At 41.8% G+C, this 20,627-nt stretch overlaps 1 protein-coding gene across 4 annotated transcripts in view; it reads left to right on the forward strand.

The window, feature by feature from the left end:
• Nucleotides 1-20,440, forward strand: part of LOC139582484 (YLP motif-containing protein 1-like) — a 58,796-nt gene extending 38,356 nt beyond the window's left edge. For all 4 annotated transcript variants that reach the window (XM_071412535.1, XM_071412537.1, XM_071412536.1 and 1 more), the window contains 4 exons: nucleotides 7,996-8,047; nucleotides 10,773-10,900; nucleotides 11,358-11,548; nucleotides 20,096-20,440. In XM_071412535.1, coding sequence (XP_071268636.1) covers nucleotides 7,996-8,047; nucleotides 10,773-10,900; nucleotides 11,358-11,504 — 327 coding nt within the window. In that variant the 3' untranslated portion in view covers nucleotides 11,505-11,548; nucleotides 20,096-20,440. The remainder of the gene's footprint in view (nucleotides 1-7,995; nucleotides 8,048-10,772; nucleotides 10,901-11,357; nucleotides 11,549-20,095) is intronic.
• The last annotated feature ends 187 nt before the right edge of the window (nucleotides 20,441-20,627 follow it).

Here is a 20,627-nt window from a genome sequence, read left to right on the forward strand (position 1 = left end):
GACCCAGTCAGCAAGCCTTTATATCTGGTATTAAGGTAGGATCCAGTCAGCAAGCCTTTATATCTGTTATTAAGGTAGGACCCAGTCAGCATGCCTTTATATCTGTTATTAAGGTAGGATCCTGTCAGCAAGCCTTTATATCTGGTATTAAGGTAGGATCCAGTCAGCAAGCCCTTATATCTGTTATTAAGGTAGGATACAGTCAGCAAGCCTTTATATCTGTTATTAAGGTAGGATCCAGTCAGCAAGCCTTTATATCTGTTATTAAGGTAGGACCCAGTCAGCATGCCTTTATATCTGCTATTAAGGTAGGACCCAGTCAGCAAGCCTTTATCTGTTATTAATTAAGGTAGGACCCAGTCAGCAAGCCTTTATATCTGTTATTAAGGTAGGATCCGGTCAGCAAGCCTTTATATCTGTTATTAAGGTAGGATCCAGTCAGCAAGCCTGGTGTATCTGTTATTAAGGTAGGATCCAGTCAGCAAGCCTTTATCTGTTATTAAGGTAGGACCCAGTCAGCAACCCTGCTCTCCAACCCTGTTCCTGGAGAGCTTACCCTCCTGTAGGTTTTCACATCTTATCAACCGGCTAATTATTAGAATCTGGTATGCCAGGTGTGCTAGGAACGTAGGTCTCCGGGAACAGGGTTGGAGAAGGCCCTGCACCAGAAACACATTGGTCCATTTTGATATGGTGTCATGACAGTGAGAAGGAATGCTAGGTTGCTTGCAGGTACAGTAAGTGACTTGCTGACAAAAGCCCTTGGGCCAGTATTCTGCAGTCAAAAATGTGATTTTTCTGTGTTTTTATATATATATTTCCACACTGAGGCTGGAATAATACAGACATTGTGAAAATTATAATGCGTTTTTAGTGTAAGAGCTGTAAATTGTAGCTTGTTTCCCTCCCACAGTCTAAGCCAAATTCTTGCTAGTGATATTGGTCTTTGCTAAGAAGCTATATATATATATATTTATTTATTTATTTATTTTTTTCAAATTTGAATTGAAAACAATCACAGTAAATTACTTAATTGCTACCCAGAAATTATTTGATATTGAGATAAAAACAATTAGACCTGATGTTTTTTTATTTCGGTCTTGTTTGGTCGATACTGTCCTCCGTTGTGCTGAGATTAATCAAATTGATCCAACATGTCTCATAATATTAATGAGAACTTTATAAAGTTATAAACCCAAGTCAAACTTCCTATACAGGGGTATAAAATACAAGCGTACCAGAATGAGGAAGATCATGAGATTTGGCAACGTGATCAAAATTGAGGAAGTAGTGTGTGGGTCTAGTGGTTAGTTGACCTCGAGGGAGTAGTGTGTGGGGCCTGTGGTTTAGTGGTTAGTTGACCACAACACGTTTTGTTCAGAGAATCCAACCCACCATCCTTCTGACTCGGGCCTTTCCTGTCTTCACTGTCCTATATGTTCAATAAAACACAAGGATACAGAAGAAGTGGGATTTCCAACATATATATATTTAAAAAAAGATTACAAATAAATAAATGGAGAAAGCATTCATTTTGCCTTGGTAATGTGGATGCTTTTTAGGATGGTATACATAAGTGATATGAAATATTCTATAATATTGTTTTATTATTGTTAACTAAGTTAGTTCTGGATTTCTTCTGTAATCAAACTCTACTTGAGTAAAACAAAATATGTTTGTGTTGCCATGGTGTTAGTTCCTTACTAGATGGTAAGTACAAGCGTAACGTTTTACAGTTAGGATGTGTTAATCACACATTTTCTATCTCAAATCCATGGGTATAGTTATTGTGGTGTAGTACATGTGGAGAGCCGTGTAAAACGTTTTTTTTAATGGTATGTAGGCCAAACTTTCACAGTTTAAATCAAATCAAATCAAATCAAATTTTATTAGTCACATACACATGGTTAGCAGATGTTAATGCGAGTGTAGCGAAATGCTTGTGCTTCTAGTTCCGACAATGCAGTAATAACCAACAAGTAATCTAACCTAACAATTCCACAACTACTACCTTATACACACAAGTGTAAAGGGATAAAGACCTGTTTATGACCTGTTGCATGCTTCTGTCATGAAACTGGACTTTGTGAAAATGACTACTTGTGATGTAGAAGTTAGTGCAACAGCCGTGTTGCCCTGTACAGCCGTGTTGCCCTGTACAGCCGTGTTGCCCTGTACAGCCGTGTTGCCCTGTACAGCCGCGTTGCCCTGTACAGCCGCGTTGCCCTCTACAGCCGCGTTGCCCTCTACAGCCGCGTTGCCCTCTACAGCCGCGTTGCCCTCTACAGCCGCGTTACGCTCTACAGCCGCGTTGCCCTCTACAGCCGCGTTGCCCTCTACAGCCGCGTTGCCCTCTACAGCCGCGTTGCGCTCTACAGCCGCGTTGCCCTCTACAGCGGCGTTGCCCTCTACAGCGGCGTTGCCCTCTACAGCGGCGTTGCCTTCTACAGCCGCGTTGCCTTCTACAGCCGCGTTGCTTTCTACAGCCGCGTTGCTTTCTACAGCCGCGTTGCTTTCTACAGCCGCGTTGCCCTCTACAGCCGCGTTGCCCTCTACAGCCGCGTTGCGCTCAACTATATCTGACATTCCTTTCCTTTTCTCACTGGAAATAATAGATTCATTCATTAAAAATAATTACTGTTAATATTAAATTCCTCGTGACTCAAGTTAACTACTGGATGACTTGGATCATCCAGTAGTTAACATGACTAGATCGATGTGGGTGTCGTAATGTTGATTTTCAACGTAATTAACAGATATGACGTGATAATAATGACTTGATACTTCCACAGTCATGTTTATAATAACAATTTGTCATTTCTACAAACAGCACCATATATATTGTGTTTTTCTCATGTATTTAGCAAAAATATATATATATATTTTCTAGTGGTACCTAAGGAAGTAGATATACAAACATATTTTCCAAATATTTCCCGAATGGCTCGCCCGGTGAAGGAATGGTGACCTGTGTGGAAAAAAAGGTTTTCCTATTGTTCTTATCAGGTTTTAACTCTCAAAATCCCACTTTTTAAAAAATTATAATTTACCGACAACATTTAAATGTTTTAAGTCCACAACAATGCTTAAACCACATCAGAGGGGTATCCTACAAAGCAGGTTTGACGAGTTAGCGAGGTAACTAGGAAAGACCTAAGAACTTTTCATTTAAAAACGCGCATGATAACTGACTTGTGCACCGTAAAGATTCAACCAAGACATCAGACCACAAACTTTTTAATTGAATCAATCTCTTGAGTATGTTATCTCCACTGCTACCAGAATCCCACCTCAAACACCCAGGGAAGGTCCTTCCAAAAACTATTATTATTATTATTATTAACACGATTCATTAGATGATAGATCCATTTATTAGAAATTGTAAGAACAGGATGTTAGGATCATCATGTGAACATGGTGACTGAAGTGCACAGAGAGCTACAGGACACCAGGAAACAAATCTCACTCAGAAGTTGAAATGGGATTGGACATTAGGAAAATATGATGTTACAGAGTTTTGGGTCAATTCCATTTCAAATCAGAAAGTAAACCAAATTCCACATTTTCTTCAATGAAAAGCATTGGAGAATTGAAATGTCAGTGTTCTTCCTGAATTGGCTGGAATTGAAATATTATTTACCGTAACCCTGCTGGAAGGTCTCAATTAACGGTCTACTATCAGGAACAAGGTAACCTCGTAACCAGACTAACTCCTCCATTAAGCTGTCTACTATCAGGAACAAGGTAACCTCGTACCCAGACTAACTCCTCCATTAAGCTGTCTACTATCAGGAACAAGGTAACCTCGTACCCAGACTAACTCCTCCATTAAGCTGTCTACTATCAGGAACAAGGTAACCTCGTACCCAGACTAACTCCTCCATTAAGCTGTCTACTATCAGGAACAAGGTAACCTCGTACCCAGACTAACTCCTCCATTAAGCTGTCTACTATCAGGAACAAGGTAACCTCGTACCCAGACTAACTCCTCCATTAAGCTGTCTACTGTCAGGAACAAGGTAACCTCGTACCCAGACTAACTCCTCCATTAAGCTGTCTACTGTCAGGAACAAGGTAACCTCGTACCCAGACTAACTCCTCCATTAAGCTGTCTACTATCAGGAACAAGGTAACCTCGTACCCAGACTAACTCCTCCATTAAGCTGTCTACTATCAGGAACAAGGTAACCTCGTACCCAGACTAACTCCTCCATTAAGCTGTCTACTGTCAGGAACAAGGTAACCTCGTACCCAGACTAACTCCTCCATTAAGCTGTCTACTATCAGGAACAAGGTAACCTCGTACCCAGACTAACTCCTCCATTAAGCTGTCTACTATCAGGAACAAGGTAACCTCGTACCCAGACTAACTCCTCCATTAAGCTGTCTACTGTCAGGAACAAGGTAACCTCGTACCCAGACTAACTCCTCCATTAAGCTGTCTACTTTCAGGAACAAGGTAACCTCGTACCCAGACTAACTCCTCCATTAAGCTGTCTACTATCAGGAACAAGGTAACCTCGTACCCAGACTAACTCCTCCATTAAGCTGTCTACTATCAGGAACAAGGTAACCTCGTACCCAGACTAACTCCTCCATTAAGCTGTCTACTATCAGGAACAAGGTAACCTCGTACCCAGACTAACTCCTCCATTAAGCTGTCTACTATCAGGAACAAGGTAACCTCGTACCCAGACTAACTCCTCCATTAAGCTGTCTACTATCAGGAACAAGGTAACCTCGTACCCAGACTAACTCCTCCATTAAGCTGTCTACTATCAGGAACAAGGTAACCTCGTACCCAGACTAACTCCTCCATTAAGCTGTCTACTATCAGGAACAAGGTAACCTCGTACCCAGACTAACTCCTCCATTAAGCTGTCTACTATCAGGAACAAGGTAACCTCGTACCCAGACTAACTCCTCCATTAAGCTGTCTACTATCAGGAACAAGGTAACCTCGTACCCAGACTAACTCCTCCATTAAGCTGTCTACTATCAGGAACAAGGTAACCTCGTACCCAGACTAACTCCTCCATTAAGCTGTCTACTGTCAGGAACAAGGTAACCTCGTACCCAGACTAACTCCTCCATTAAGCTGTCTACTTTCAGGAACAAGGTAACCTCGTACCCAGACTAACTCCTCCATTAAGCTGTCTACTATCAGGAACAAGGTAACCTCGTACCCAGACTAACTCCTCCATTAAGCTGTCTACTATCAGGAACAAGGTAACCTCGTACCCAGACTAACTCCTCCATTAAGCTGTCTACTATCAGGAACAAGGTAACCTCGTACCCAGACTAACTCCTCCATTAAGCTGTCTACTATCAGGAACAAGGTAACCTCGTACCCAGACTAACTCCTCCATTAAGCTGTCTACTATCAGGAACAAGGTAACCTCGTACCCAGACTAACTCCTCCATTACGCTGTCTACTATCAGGAACAAGGTAACCTCGTACCCAGACTAACTCCTCCATTACGCTGTCTACTATCAGGAACAAGGTAACCTCGTACCCAGACTAACTCCTCCATTAAGCTGTCTACTATCAGGAACAAGGTAACCTCGTACCCAGACTAACTCCTCCATTAAGCTGTCTACTATCAGGAACAAGGTAACCTCGTACCCAGACTAACTCCTCCATTACGCTGTCTACTATCAGGAACAAGGTAACCTCGTACCCAGACTAACTCCTCCATTACGCTGTCTACTATCAGGAACAAGGTAACCTCGTACCCAGACTAACTCCTCCATTAAGCTGTCTACTGTTTGGAATGAGCCTCCGATACCGCTTCAGAAATGCTACTTTATTATGGTTCAAATATTTAGAAATTTCAAAAAATCTGTTATTTCCCCCCGCACATTTAGTGCTGACAAAATGACCATGGCATGCCGAAAGGTGCTCTGACGGACAACAGTCTCCTAGTCCCTAACCTCTTCCACCAGTCGTCTCCCTCTGTCTGTATGCCGTAGCAGTTAGCCTAGGGGCGAGGTTACCTTGTTCCTAACAACAAAAAGCTAATGTGGCTCAGTTGGTAGAGCATGGTGCTTCCAAAGCCAGGGTTGTGGGTTCGATTCCCACGGGGGACCAGTATGAAAATGTATCCACTCACTACTGTAGTGTCTCTGGATGAGAGAGTCTGTTAAATGACTCACTACTGTAGTGGCTGTGGATAAGAGAGTCTGTTAAATGACTCACTACTGTAGTGGCTGTGGACAAGAGAGTCTGTTAAATGACTCACTACTGTAGTGTCTCTGGATGAGAGAGTCTGTTAAATGACAAAATATATGGATTCGTATCTGAGGAATTATTCCAAAGTGTTTTTGCAAGTGCCGACATTTTGAAAAAAAAAAAAAAAGTAGCACGTTAAAAAGTGTAAAAAGTCACTTGTTTTTATATTCCATTTTTTTTTAAAGGACGACCTAGATACGTGGGCGACCGAACTAGATACATGGCATTTGACGTGATTTAACGACCTAAGAACTAAATATAAAAAAACGTAAACTAATCACAACAGTACTGGTTCGATTGCGCTCACTATTAGCTTTGGTTGTGACAAATGTAAACTTTTAAACGATTAATGTATTTATTTAGTACATTTAGCTGCTTCATTATTATTGTTGGCTCTAGCTTCCTGTTATTAAGGAAATGGCTATATCCACTACAGCTTCCTGTTATTAAGGAAATGGCTATATCCACTACAGCTTCCTGTTATTAAGGAAATGGCTATATCCACTACAGCTTCCTGTTATTAAGGAAATGGCTATATCCACTACGGGTTCCTGTTATTAAGGAAATGGCTATATCCACTACAGCTTCCTGTTATTAAGGAAATGGCTATATCCACTACAGCTTCCTGTTATTAAGGAAATGGCTATATCCACTACAGCTTCCTGTTATTAAGGAAATGGCTATATCCACTACAGCTTCCTGTTATTAAGGAAATGGCTATATCCACTATAGCTTCCTGTTATTAAGGAAATGGCTATATCCACTACAGCTTCCTGTTATTAAGGAAATGGCTATATCCACTACAGCTTCCTGTTATTAAGGAAATGGCTATATCCACTACAGCTTCCTGTTATTAAGGAAATGGCTATATCCACTACAGCTTCCTGTTATTAAGGAAATGGCTATATCCACTACAGCTTCCTGTTATTAAGGAAATGGCTATATCCACTACAGCTTCCTGTTATTAAGGAAATGGCTATATCCACTACAGCTTCCTGTTATTAAGGAAATGGCTATATCCACTACAGCTTCCTGTTATTACGGAAATGGCTATATCCACTACAGGTTCCTGTGTTGGAAGCATACGGTTTGAGCAGTCAAACAACTAGCCTGATTTCAAGTTTTGACACAGAACGTATTTCACGTTCTTCATTTATTTACCAAATACTGCAGAATCAAAGACGATTTAATGTCCAACTTGTGCAAATCAGTGTTGTGTTGGGGGGGTTAACTAATAGTTTAACTTCTTCTTCAGTAACTAGGCTGTATAATCTGTTTCGACTAGGTGTAGAACCACGATTAACACAAAGTGTTGATCAAATCTAGTTGTGCACTTGTAGTAGGATAGCTTGTCTATCAACTAGCTGTTTTCTGAAGTGTCTCAAAATGCTTTGATCATGGCTAACGCCAAAGGCAAATCTTCTCAACACGAGGTGTCATAATGACATCTGACATGTTTGCATGCCAACGTCTTAAAAAAATATTTTATATTGTCTCATGTCGTGTCGTTCTTACGATTCTCCTGATTTGTACTGATATTGTTTGATTAACGTAACTATTTCAACGCCTTCTCTCCGTCACCAAAACCCATCTCTCTCGCTCTCGCTCTCTGTCTCTCTCTCTCTGTCTTTCTCTCTCTGTCTCTCTCTCTGTGTCTCTCTCTCTGTCTCTCTCTCTCTCATATATTCACATCCTCCTCCTGACCCCTAGCTCCTTGACGCTCAGAGGCCTAACCCTTGCGGTGTCTTCTCTGTATAATTTAGGGTTACATTCCACAAAGCAAATGGGAGATGGACACTTCTGATGCCAAACTCGGTAGGTATTCCCTTTGTTTTCTGATCTTACTAATGTACATGATGTTTACTAACAGCTATGTGGTGAATGGAATGATTTCAAACACGTCTTTGATTCCATATACAGTGCCTTCGGAAAGTATTCAGACCCCTTGATCTTTTCCACATTTTGTTACGTTACAGCCTTATTCTAAAATGTATCAAATAGTTTTTCCCCCTCATCAATACCCCATGATGGCAAAGCAAAGATGGGTTTTTAGACATTTTTCCTAATTTATAAAAAAACTTTTAAAAACTATGATATTTACATAAGTATTCAGACCGTTGACTCAGTACTTTGTTGAAGCACCTTTGGCAGCGATTACAGCCTCGAGTCTTCTTGGGTATGATGCTACAAGTTTGTCACGCCTGTATTTGCGGAGTTTCTCCCATTCTCCTCTCAAGCTCTGTCAGGTTGGATGGGGAGTGTCGTTACACAGCTATTTTCAGGTCTCTGCAGAGATGTTCGATCGGGTTCAGGTCCGACTTTTGGCTGGGCCACTCAAGGGCATTCAGAGACTTGTCCCGAAGCCACTCCTTCGTGGTCTTGGCTGTGTGCTTAGGTTTGTTGTCCTGTTGGAAGGTGAACCTTCGCCCCAGTCTGAGGTCCTGAGCGCTCTGGAGCAGGTTTTCATCAAGCATCTCTCTGTACTTTGCTCTGTTCATCTTTGCCTTGATCCTGACTAGTCTCACAGTCCCTGCCGCTGAAAAACATCCCCACAGCATGATGCTGCAACCACCATGCTTCACCGTAGGGATGGTGCCAGGTTTCCTCCAGATGTGGCGCTTGACATTCAGGCCAAAGAGTTCAATCTTTGTTTCATCAGACCAGAGAATCTTTGTTTCTCATGGTCTGAGAGTCTTTAGGTGGCAAACTCCAAGCGGGCTGTCATGCCTTTCACTGAGGAGTGGCTTCCGTATGGCCACTCTACCATAAAGGCCTGATTGGTAGAGTTCTGCAGAGATGGTTGTCCTTCTGGAAGGTTCTCTCATCTCCACAGAGTAACTAGAGCTCTGTCAGAGACCATCAGGTTCTTGGTCACCCTGACCAAAGCCCTTCTCTCCCGATTGCTCAGTTCGGCACGGTGGAAAGTTCTAGGAACAGTCTTGGTGGTTCCAAACTTCTTCCATTTAGGAATGATGGAGGCCACTGTGTTCTTGGGGACCTTCAATGCTGCAGAAATGTTTTGGTACCCTTCCCCGGATCTGTGCCTTGACAGAATCCTGTCTCTGAGCTCTACGGACAATTCCTTCGACCTAATTGCTTAGTGTTTTCTCTGACTTGCACTGTCAACTGAGGAACCTTAAATAGACCGGTGTGTGCCTTTCCAAATCATGTCCAATCCAATTGAATTTACCACAGGTGGACTCCGAATAAGTTGTAGAAACATCACAAGGATGATCAATGGAAACAGGATGCACCTGAGCTCAATTTCGGGTCTCATAGCAAAGGGTCTGAATACTTATGTAAATAAGGTTTTTCTGCTTTTTGTTTTTAATACATTTGCAAAAATGTATAAAAACCTGTTTTTGCTTTGTCATTTTGGGGTATTGTCTGTAGATTGCTGAGGAACTTGTTATATTTAATCAATTTTATAATAATGCTTTAACGTAACAAAATGTGGAAAAAGTCAATGGGTCTGAATACTTTCCTGAATGCAATGTGCAATGTACATGATGTTCACTAACAACTATAGCTTCCAGTAGATGTGCCCTTTTTTTCCACAGTGATACCCTTTTCACCTCCATCCTCTTAACCAGTCGTTTTCAAACTTCTTCTCCGGGACTCCCAGACTTTGACAATGTTGTTGCCCTAAACTAGCTCACTTGATTTAATCAATCAAATGTATTTATAAAGCCCTTCTTACATCAGCTGATGTCACAAAGTGCTGTACAGAAACCCAGCCTAAAACCCACAAACAGCAAGCAATGCAGGTGTAGAAGCACAGTGGCTAGGAAAAACTCCCTAGAAAGGCCAGAACCTAGGAAGAAACCTAGAGAGGAACCAGGCTATGACGGGTGGCCAGTCCTCTTCTGGCTGTGCCGGGTGGAGATTACAACAGAACATGGCCAAGATGTTCAAATGTTCATAGATGACCAGCAGGGTCAAATAATAATAGATAATTGAAGTAGTCAATGTCTTGATAACTAGTTGGTAAGTTGAATCAGGTTTGCTTGCTCTGGACTGGTTCAAATACATGTAACGGTTGGTGGTCCCCAACGAGAGACACTCGGCCCTCCATGGAATGAGTCTGACACCTGTGGTCTGAACTGTTTCCAGTCTCCTCCTTAGTATAGACAAATGTGCATAAATGCTGAATTACAAATGATCTGATCAAAACACACACAGATTAAAATAGTACATTTTCAAATAAATAACATTGGCACTTTATATTTACAAAAAAAAACAAGATGTTCTATAAAGGAATTTGTACTTGCTTTAAACCGCACACCGTTAGCTTCAAAATCAAAATGAGACGAGACAACTCTTTGAGAGGGGATCCTTGGTAATACATTTGGAAAACATGGAAAGTTTCTTACAAATTTTTTACAAATATTTATAGATGGAGCAAGATAATGGCGTTATACAGAATTTAAAAGCGGTGTCGGGCATCGTCGTCACGGTGACCATGACGTCAGTGAAGTAGCAAGTATTTATTATTTTGCTGAGTCGTGAGGTGACGTGGCGAGCGCTCTTCTCCTTACAGACAAGCTGGACGGCTTGGTGATGGGGGGGAAGAGGAAGAGGGAGGGAGACGACGTGGCAGGCATGGATGACTTTCTTCAGCTGCCGGACGACTACGCCACACGCCACTCTGAACCCGGCAAGAAGAGGGTAAAGTGGCATACACTATTATATCCCGTCTTACCCGTTTCCTGTTTAACAGACCCAAAACCTCTCCATCCTGTCTAATATTATTCATGCATTTTTTTTTTTGTTAACCTTTATTTATCCATGCAAGTCTATTCTTATTTACAATGACTGGCCATATAATATGGTTTGCGGACAGTAACATTTGATCTTTTGTGACAAGTCAATCTCTGTATTTTAAGGCAGATAATTTCATCACAAAAAACAGGATTACAGTAAAATTGTATCGTTTGTGACAAGTCAATCTCTGTATTTTAAAGCAGATAATTTCATCACAAAAAACAGGATTATCTATTGGCGAGAATGTGGTTTGATGTGCTCCCTAAATACTGTTTCACAAAATTACTGGAATATTTAAATTGCAATCATGACCCATTTCCTGCTCGTGACCCCGCTGGATGTTTTCCTTCCTGTCGTCTAGGTTCGCTGGGCTGACCTGGAAGAGCAGAAGGATGCAGAACGCAAGCGTGATATCGGCTTTGTGGTGGGTCAAACGGACTGGGAGAAAATCACCGACCAGAGCGGACAGATAGCTCAGAGAGCTCTCAACCGCACTAAGTATTTCTAAAAACACAAGATCGTTGCCCTCACCCCGTGCTTCTTGATTTATAGGTATGTACATTACATTCTCTTAATAATCTAATTTGATAGAGTATTGCCATGTGTTTTTGGAGTGGCATTTGTGTAATGGTTTGTCTTTGTTTATTATAGTTAGGAGAAAGGGCTAGTAGTTATACCGGTAGTTATTTATTAATACGGGTAGTTATTTGGAGGTTACGAAACGTATGTTTTATATCCTGGTTAGTTCCCCAATAGGTGGACCCCAAGTTTTTTTATATATATATATATATATATATATATACAGTACCATTCAAAAGTTTGGACACGCCTACTCATTCAAGGGTTTTTCTTTATTTTTACTATTTTCTACGTTGTAGAATAATAGTGAAGACATCAACACTATTAAATAACACATTTGGAATCATGTAGTCACCAAAAAAAGTGTTAAACAAATGAAAATATATTTGAGATTCTTCTCATCACATCATATCTCTCATACATACGCACTACATGGCCAAAAGTATGTGGACTTCAAATTAGTGTATACAGCTATTTCAGCCACGCCCGTTGCTGAAAAGTGTACAAAATCGAGCGCACAGCCATGCAATCTCCATAGACAAACATTGTCCGTAGACTAGACCATACTGAAGAGCTCAGTGACTTTCAACGTTGCACCGTCATAGGATGCCACCTTTCCAACAAGTCAGTTCATCAAATTTCTGCCCTGTTATTGTGAAGTGGTAGGCCACAACAAGCTCACAGAACGGGACCGCCAAGTACTGAAGCGTGTAGCGCGTAAAAATCGTCTGTCCTCAGTTGTAACACTCACTACCGAGTTCCAAACTGCCTCTGGAATCAACGTCAGCACAAGAACTGTTCGTTGGGATCTTCATGAAATTAGTTTCCATGGCCGAGCAGCCTCACACAAGCCTAAGATCACCATGCGCAATGCCGAGCGTCGACTGGAGTGGTGTAAAGCTCACTGTTATTGGACTCTGGAGCAGTGGAAACACGCTCGCTGGAGTGATGAATCACACTTCACCATCTGGCAGTCCGATGGACGAATCTGGGTTTGGCGGATGCCAGGAGAACCTTACCTGCCCCAATGCATAGTGCCAACTGTAAAGTTTGGTGGAGGAGGAATAATGGTCTGGGGCTGTTTTTCATTGGTTTGGACCAGTAAAGGGAAATCTTAACGCTACAGCATTTCGGGCTCCCGAGTTGCGCAGCGGTCAAAGGCACTGCATCTCAGTGCTAGAGGGGTCATTACAGACCCTGGTTCCTTTCCAGGCTATCACAACCGGCCGTGATTGGGAGTCCTATAGGGCGGTGCACAATTGGCCCAGCGTCGTCCAGGTTAGGGTTTGGCAGTCATTGTAAATAAGAATTTGTTCTTGACTAACTTGCCTAGTTAAATACAGGTTAAAGAAAAAAATACACTGACAGCGAGGTCCGTACAGAAATGGTTTGTTGAGATCGGTGTGGAAGAACTTGACTTGCCTGCACAGAGCCGTGACCTCAACCCCATCGAACACCTTTGGGATGAATTGGAACGCCGACTGCGAGCCAGGCCTAATCGCCCGACCTCACTAATGCTCTTATGGCTGAATGGAAACAAGTCCCAGCAGCAATGTTCCAATATTTAGTGGAAAGTCTAACCAGAAGAGTAGAGGCCGTTATAGCAGCAAAGGGGGGGGGACCAACTCAATATTAATTCCCATGATTTTGGAATGAGATGTTCGATGAGCGGGTGTCCACATACTTTTGGCCATGTAGTGTATGTGTGTTTCTTTTGTGACATAAGACTGTAAAATCACCAGAAAATCAGCTCAAATCATTTTAAATTTAGGAGATCTGTTGCCAAGTATTACCATGCATAAATAGAGGTAAACAGGGCCTTCAGAAAGTATTCATGCCTCTTGATTTATTCCACATTGTTGTTACAGCCTGAATTCAAAATGGATTACAAACAAATCTCGCCTGTCAACACACAATACCCCATAATGACAAAGTGAAAACAAAACGTGCAAATATATTAAATAAAATGCGGAAAATATCTAATACAAGTAAGTAAGTAAGTACCCAATACATGTTAGAATCACCTTTTGGCAGTGATTATAGCTGTGAGTCTTTCTGGGTAAGTCTCTGAGAACTTTGCACACCTGGATTGTATAATATTTTCACTTTAATTATTTAAAAAATTCTTCAAGCTTTGTCAAGTTGATGGTTAATCATTGTCAGACAGGCATTTTCAAGTCTTGCCATAGATTTCCAAGCTTATTTTAAGTCAAAACTGTAACTAGGCCACTCAGGAACATTCAATGTCATCTTGGTAATCAACTCCAGTGTATATTTGACCTTGTGTTTTAGGTTATTGTCCTGCGGAAAGGTGAATTTGTATCCCAGTGTCAAATCGAATTGTATTTTTCCACCTGCGCCGAATACAACTGGTGTAGACTTTACCGTGAAATGCTTGCTTAGAAGCCCTTCCCAACAATGCAGAGTTTAAAAATAATCATACAATTCAAATAGTAACACAAGGAATAAAAATAAAGTACACAAGAATGAAGCTACAGTACAAGATCAATGTTTAGACATACGATATGAGGTCGATATGTACATGAAGGCAGGGTAAAGTGACTAGGCATCAGGATAGATAATAATAAGGTATTTGAGGTAGATATGTACATGAAGGCAGGGTAAAGTGACTAGGCATCAGGATAGATAATAATAAGGTATTTGAGGTAGATATGTACATGAAGGCAGGGTAAAGTGACGAGGCATCAGGATAGATAATAATAAGGTATTTGAGGTAGATATGTACATGAAGGCAGGGTAAAGTGACTAGGCATCAGGATAGATAATAATAAGGTATTTGAGGTAGATATGTACATGAAGGCAGGGTAAAGTGACGAGGCATCAGGATAGATAATAATAAGGTATTTGAGGTAGATATCTACATGAAGGCAGGGTAAAGTGACGAGGCATCAGGATAGATAATAATAAGGTATTTGAGGTAGATATGTACATGAAGGCAGGGTAAAGTGACGAGGCATCAGGATAGATAATAATAAGGTATTTGAGGTAGATATCTACATGAAGGCAGGGTAAAGTGACTAGACATCAGGATAGATAATAATGAGGTATTTGAGGTAGATATCTACATGAAGACAGGGTAAAGTGACTAGGCATCAGGATAGATAATAATAAGGTATTTGAGGTAGATATGTACATGAAGGCAGGGTAAAGTGACGAGGCATCAGGATAGATAATAATAAGGTATTTGAGGTAGATATGTACATGAAGGGAGGGTAAAGTGACGAGGCATCAGGATAGATAATAATAATGTATTTGAGGTAGATATGTACATGAAGGCAGGGTAAAGTGACTAGGCATCAGGATAGATAATAATAATGTATTTGAGGTAGATATGTACATGAAGGCAGGGTAAAGTGACGAGGCATCAGGATAGATAATAATAAGGTATTTGAGGTAGATATGTACATGAAGGCAGGGTAAAGTGACTAGGCATCAGGATAGATAATAATACGAGTAAAATAAAGAACAGAGTAGCAGCAGCATAGGGTGTGTGTGTACATGTCGTCTAGTGTGTGTATGTAGTCTAGTGTGTGTATATATATATATATATATATATATATATATATATATATATATACACAGTGGGGAGAACAAGTATTTGATACACTGCCGATTTTGCAGGTTTTCCTACTTACAAAGCATGTAGAGGTCTGTAATTTTTATCATAGGTACACTTCAACTATGAGAGACGGAATCTAAAACGAAAATCCAGAAAATCACATTGTATGATTTTTAAGTAATTAATTTGCATTTTATTGCATGACATAAGTATTTGATACATCAGAAAAGCAGAACTTAATATTTGGTACAGAAACCTTTGTTTGCAATTACAGAGATCATACGTTTCCTGTAGTTCTTGACTAGGTTTGCACACACTGCAGCAGGGATTTTGGCCCACTCCTCCCTACAGATCTTCTCCAGATCCTTCAGGTTTCGGGGCTGTCGCTGGGCAATACGGACTTTCAGCTCCCTCCAAAGATTTTCTATTGGGTTCAGGTCTGGAGACTGGCTAGGCCACTCCAGGACCTTGAGATGCTTCTTACGGAGCCACTCCTTAGTTGCCCTGGCTGTGTGCTTCGTGTCGTTGTCATGCTGGAAGACCCAGCCACGACCCATCTTCAATGCTCTTACTGAGGGAAGGAGGTTGTTGGCCAAGATCTCGCGATACATGGCCCCATCCATCCTCCCCTCAATACGGTGCAGTCGTCCTGTCCCCTTTGCAGAAAAGCATCCCCAAAGAATGATGTTTCCACCTCCATGCTTCACGGTTGGGATGGTGTTCTTGGGGTTGTACTCATACTTCTTCTTCCTCCAAACACGGCGAGTGGAGTTAGACCAAAAAGCTCTATTTTTGTCTCATCAGACCACATGACCTTCTCCCATTCCTCCTCTGGATCATCCAGATGGTCATTGGCAAACTTCAGACAGGCCTGGACATGCACTGGCTTAAGCAGGGGGACCTTGCGTGCGCTGCAGGATTTTAATCCATGACGGCGTAGTGTGTTACTAATGGTTTTCTTTGAGACTGTGGTCCCAGCTCTCTTCAGGTCATTGACCAGGTCCTGCCGTGTAGTTCTGGGCTGATCCCTCACCTTCCTCATGATCATTGATGCCCCACGAGGTGAAATCTTGCATGGAGCCCCAGACCGAGGGTGAAATGACCGTCATCTTGAACTTCTTCCATTTTCTAATAATTGCGCCAACAGTTGTTTCCTTCTCACCAAGCTGCTTGCCTATTGTCCTGTAGCCCATCCCAGCCTTGTGCAGGTCTACAATTTTATCCCTGATGTCCTTACACAGCTCTCTGGTCTTGGCCATTGTGGAGAGGTTGGAATCTGTTTGATTGTGTGTGGACAGGTGTCTTTTATACAGGTAACGAGTTCAAACAGGTGCAGTTAATACAGGTAATGAGTGGAGAACAGGAGGGCTTCTTAAAGAAAAACTAACAGGTCTGTGAGAGCCGGAATTCTTACTGGTTGGTAGGTGATCAAATACTTATGTCATGCAATAAAATGCAAATTAATTATTTAAAAATCATACAATGTGATTTTCTGGATTTTTGTTTTAGATTCCGTCTCTCACAGTTGAAGTGTACCTATGATAAAAATTACAGACCTCTACATGCTTTGTAAGTAGGAAAACCTGCAAAATCGGCAGTGTATCAAATACTTGTTCTCCCCACTGTATATAGTCTAGTGTGTGTTGTGTTGAAGCTGTCTCTGAGCCTGTTGGTCCGAGCGCAGATGCTCCAGTACCGTTTGCCGGACGGTAGCAGCGTGTACAGTCTATGGCTTGGATGGCTGGCGTCTATGGCTTGGATGGCTGGCGTCTATGGCTTGGATGGCTGGAGTCTATGGCTTGGATGGCTGGAGTCTATGGCTTGGATGGTTGGAGTCTATGGCTTGGATGGCTGGAGTCTATGGCTTGGATGGCTGGAGTCTATGGCTTGGATGGCTGGAGTCTATGGCTTGGATGGCTGGAGTCTATGGCTTGGATGGCTAGAGTCTATGGCTTGGATGGCTGGAGTCTATGGCTTGGATGGCTGGAGTCTATGGCTTGGATGGCTGGAGTCTATGGCTTGGATGGCTAGAGTCTATGGCTTGGATGGCTGGAGTCTATGGCTTGGATGGCTGGTGTCTATGGCTTGGATGGCTGGAGTCTATGGCTTGGATGGCTGGAGTCTATGGCTTGGATGGCTAGAGTCTATGGCTTGGATGGCTGGAGTCTATGGCTTGGATGGCTGGAGTCTATGGCTTGGATGGCTGGAGTCTATGGCTTGGATGGCTAGAGTCTATGGCTTGGATGGCTGGAGTCTATGGCTTGGATGGCTGGTGTCTATGGCTTGGATGGCTGGAGTCTATGGCTTGGATGGCTGGAGTCTATGGCTTGGATGGCTGGAGTCTATGGCAATTTTTCAGGCCTTCATTTGACACTGCCTGCCTGGTGTAGAGGTCCTGGATAGCAGGGAACTCGGCCCCAGTGATGTACTGGCCTGTCCGCATCACCCGCTGTAGCGCTTTGCGGTCAAGGGCGATGCATTTTCCATACCAAGCGGTGAAGCAGCCAGTCAAGATGTTCTCGATGGTGCAGCTGTAGAACTTTTTGAGGATCCGAGAGCCTCCTGAGGGGGGAAGAGGCACTGTCGTGCTGTGTGGACCTTAGTGATGTGGACGCCAAGGAACATGAAGCTCTCAACCCCCTCCACAACAGGCACGTGGAGGGGGGTGGGGCTCTCCCCTTTTTCTCCTATAGGCCTCCTTGGTCTTACTGACGTTGAGGGAGAGGTTGTTGTCCTGGCACCACACTGCTAAGTCTCTGACCTCTTCCTTGTAGGCTGTGTCTTTGCTGTCGGTGATCAGGCCTACCACCGTCGTGTCGTCAGCAAACTTTGATGATGGTGTTGGAGTCATGGGTGGCCACGCAGTCGTGGATGAACAGGGAGTACAGGAGGGGACTAAGCACACACCCCTGAGGGGCCCCCATGTTGAGGGTCAGCGTGGCTGAGGTGTTGTTGACTGCCCTCACCACCTGGTGCCGGCCCGTCAGGAAGTCCAGGATCCAGTTACAGAGGGAGGTGTTCAGTCCCAGGGTCCCCAGCTTGGTGATGAGCTTGGAGGGGACTATGGTGTTGAATGCTGAGCTGTAGTCGATGAACAGCATTCTCACATAGTTCATGCCCATCTTGTCCCGGTGGAAGAGGCCAGTGTAAATTTCGCTGTGTGTTGTGTTGGATTTGCCCCAAACATAAGGCTTTGTATTCAGGACATTAAGTCTTATTGCAAACAGGATGGATGTTTTGGAATATTTTTATTCAGTACAGGTTTCTTCTTTTCACTTCGGTTAGTATTGTGGAATAACTATAAAATGTTGTTTATCCGTCCTCAGTTTTGTTCTATCACAGCCATTAAATATTTTGAGAGGGATACTTCGGCAAAGAGTATCTACTCGTGGATACCATTTGTAGATCTCTGTTTCCAGTATGAAGGAAATTAGAGGTAGTTTTGTGAGCCAATGCTAACTAGCATTAGCAGAATGACTGGAAATCTGGACTTTAACTCATTCTGCTAACGCTAGTTAGCATTGGCTCACAGAACTACCTCTAATTTCCTTCATACTGGACACAGAGATCTACAAATGGTATCCACGAGTTTATCTGACTCTGAGGAAGAAGATAATGGCCTCATTGCAAAAACCCAGAAGTATCCCTTTTAAAGTCGCCATTGGCCTCATGGTGAAATCCCTGAGCGGTTTCCTTCCTCTCCGGCAACTGAGTTAGGAAGTACGCTTGTAATTTTGTAGTGACTGAGTATATTGATGCAGCACCCAAAGTGTAATTATTAACTATATTATGCTCAAAGGGAAATTCAGTGTCTGTTTTTATTTTATTTTTACCCATCTACCAATAGGTGCCCTTCTCTGCAAGGCATTGGAAAACCGACCTGGTCTTTGTGGTTGAATGTAGAGGTCGACCGATTATGATTTTTCAACGCCGATGCCGATTATTGGAGGACCAAAAAAAAGCCGATACCGATTAATTGGCAGATTTTTATTTTTATTTTTTTGTAATAATGACAGTTACATCAATACTGAATGAACACTTATTTTAACTTAATATAATACATCAATAAAATAAATTTTGCCTCAAATAAATAATGAAACATGTTCAATTTGGTTTAAATAATGCAAAAACAAAGTGTTGGAGAAGAAAGTAAAAGTGCAATATGTGCCATGTAAGAAAGCTAACGTTTAAGTTCCTTGCTCAGAACATGAGAACATATGAAAGCTGGTGGTTCCTTTTAACATGAGTCTTGCAATTATCTTTATGTGTGGGGTACAGAGATGAGGTAGTCATTCAAAAATGATGTTAAACACTATTATTGCACACAGAGTGAGTCCATGCAACTTATTATGTGACTTGTTAAGCACCTGTTTACTCCTGAACTTATTTAAGCCATAACAAAGTGGTTGAATACTTATTGACTCAAGACATTTCAGCTTTTCATATTTAATTAATTAGTAAAAACTTCTAAAAATATAATTCCGCTTTGACATTATGGGGTATTGTGTGAAGGCCAATGACAAAAAAAATCTGTTTTTATGTGGAAAAGGTCAAGGTGTGTGAATACTTTCTGAAGGCACTGTATGTGATCGTATCCCAAGGTAATCGAGGTTTAAAATCATTCTGTTTTTCGTCATACTATATCTGTTGACCATCCGCTCAAAGAAAAACCAGCCCATGGCTGAATGTAATTCGGGGGGGGGGAAACCCGGTTCTATGTGAAAGCACGCATGTAACTACTCTGTTGGATGAACAGAAAAGCACTGTTTTAATCCGTTGACGAGATGTCTATTATCTTTACCTAGTCAAAGGAAGATATATTATGTTCTTGTAAGATCATTTAATTGAAAAGTTCATTGGATGGATGTAGCAATTACAGATTGCCCTTTTTTTTAAATCTTTGTGGAATATTTTTCAATCGGTTTTCTTTCTTCCTCTAGGTCTGCAGACTGTGAATATGCTTAACCCGTTTCTCGAAAAACAAAGTCACGAAGACTACTCATTCTACCTGTTGACTTTTAGGAGATCCATAGTTGTTTATTCCATTAGAATACAGGATAGCTTTATCTTGCGTTTATAAAAAAAATATATATAATAATAATTCTTGATCTTCAATTTGAGTATTTTTTGTTGTTTTTCCTTCATCCTTTCAATGGTAGAATTAATGCACCAGTCGAGCTTTGCTTCTCATTTTTATACTGTAATGTCTTCCTGTATGTTAGCACTGTTGCTTATTTTATTAAATAAACTGAAGAAACAATAAAAGTTTCACACACACAAAACAACCAGGAGAGTCTCATGTGAGTGGTCATATGGGCTGCGCCATGGAGAGTCTTCTGTGATGTCTGTTTTCATGTTGACCACATACAGTACAAACCTCAAAGATACAAAATATTTCAACGTTTCAAACATATCAGTATTTCAAACAACCTTCATTCCAGATGTGTTTGCGTCTGTGAGGTCCTACTGTGT

Source organism: Salvelinus alpinus, chromosome 8 (assembly GCF_045679555.1).
Source record: "Salvelinus alpinus chromosome 8, SLU_Salpinus.1, whole genome shotgun sequence".
Taxonomy (NCBI): Eukaryota; Metazoa; Chordata; class Actinopteri; order Salmoniformes; family Salmonidae; genus Salvelinus; species Salvelinus alpinus.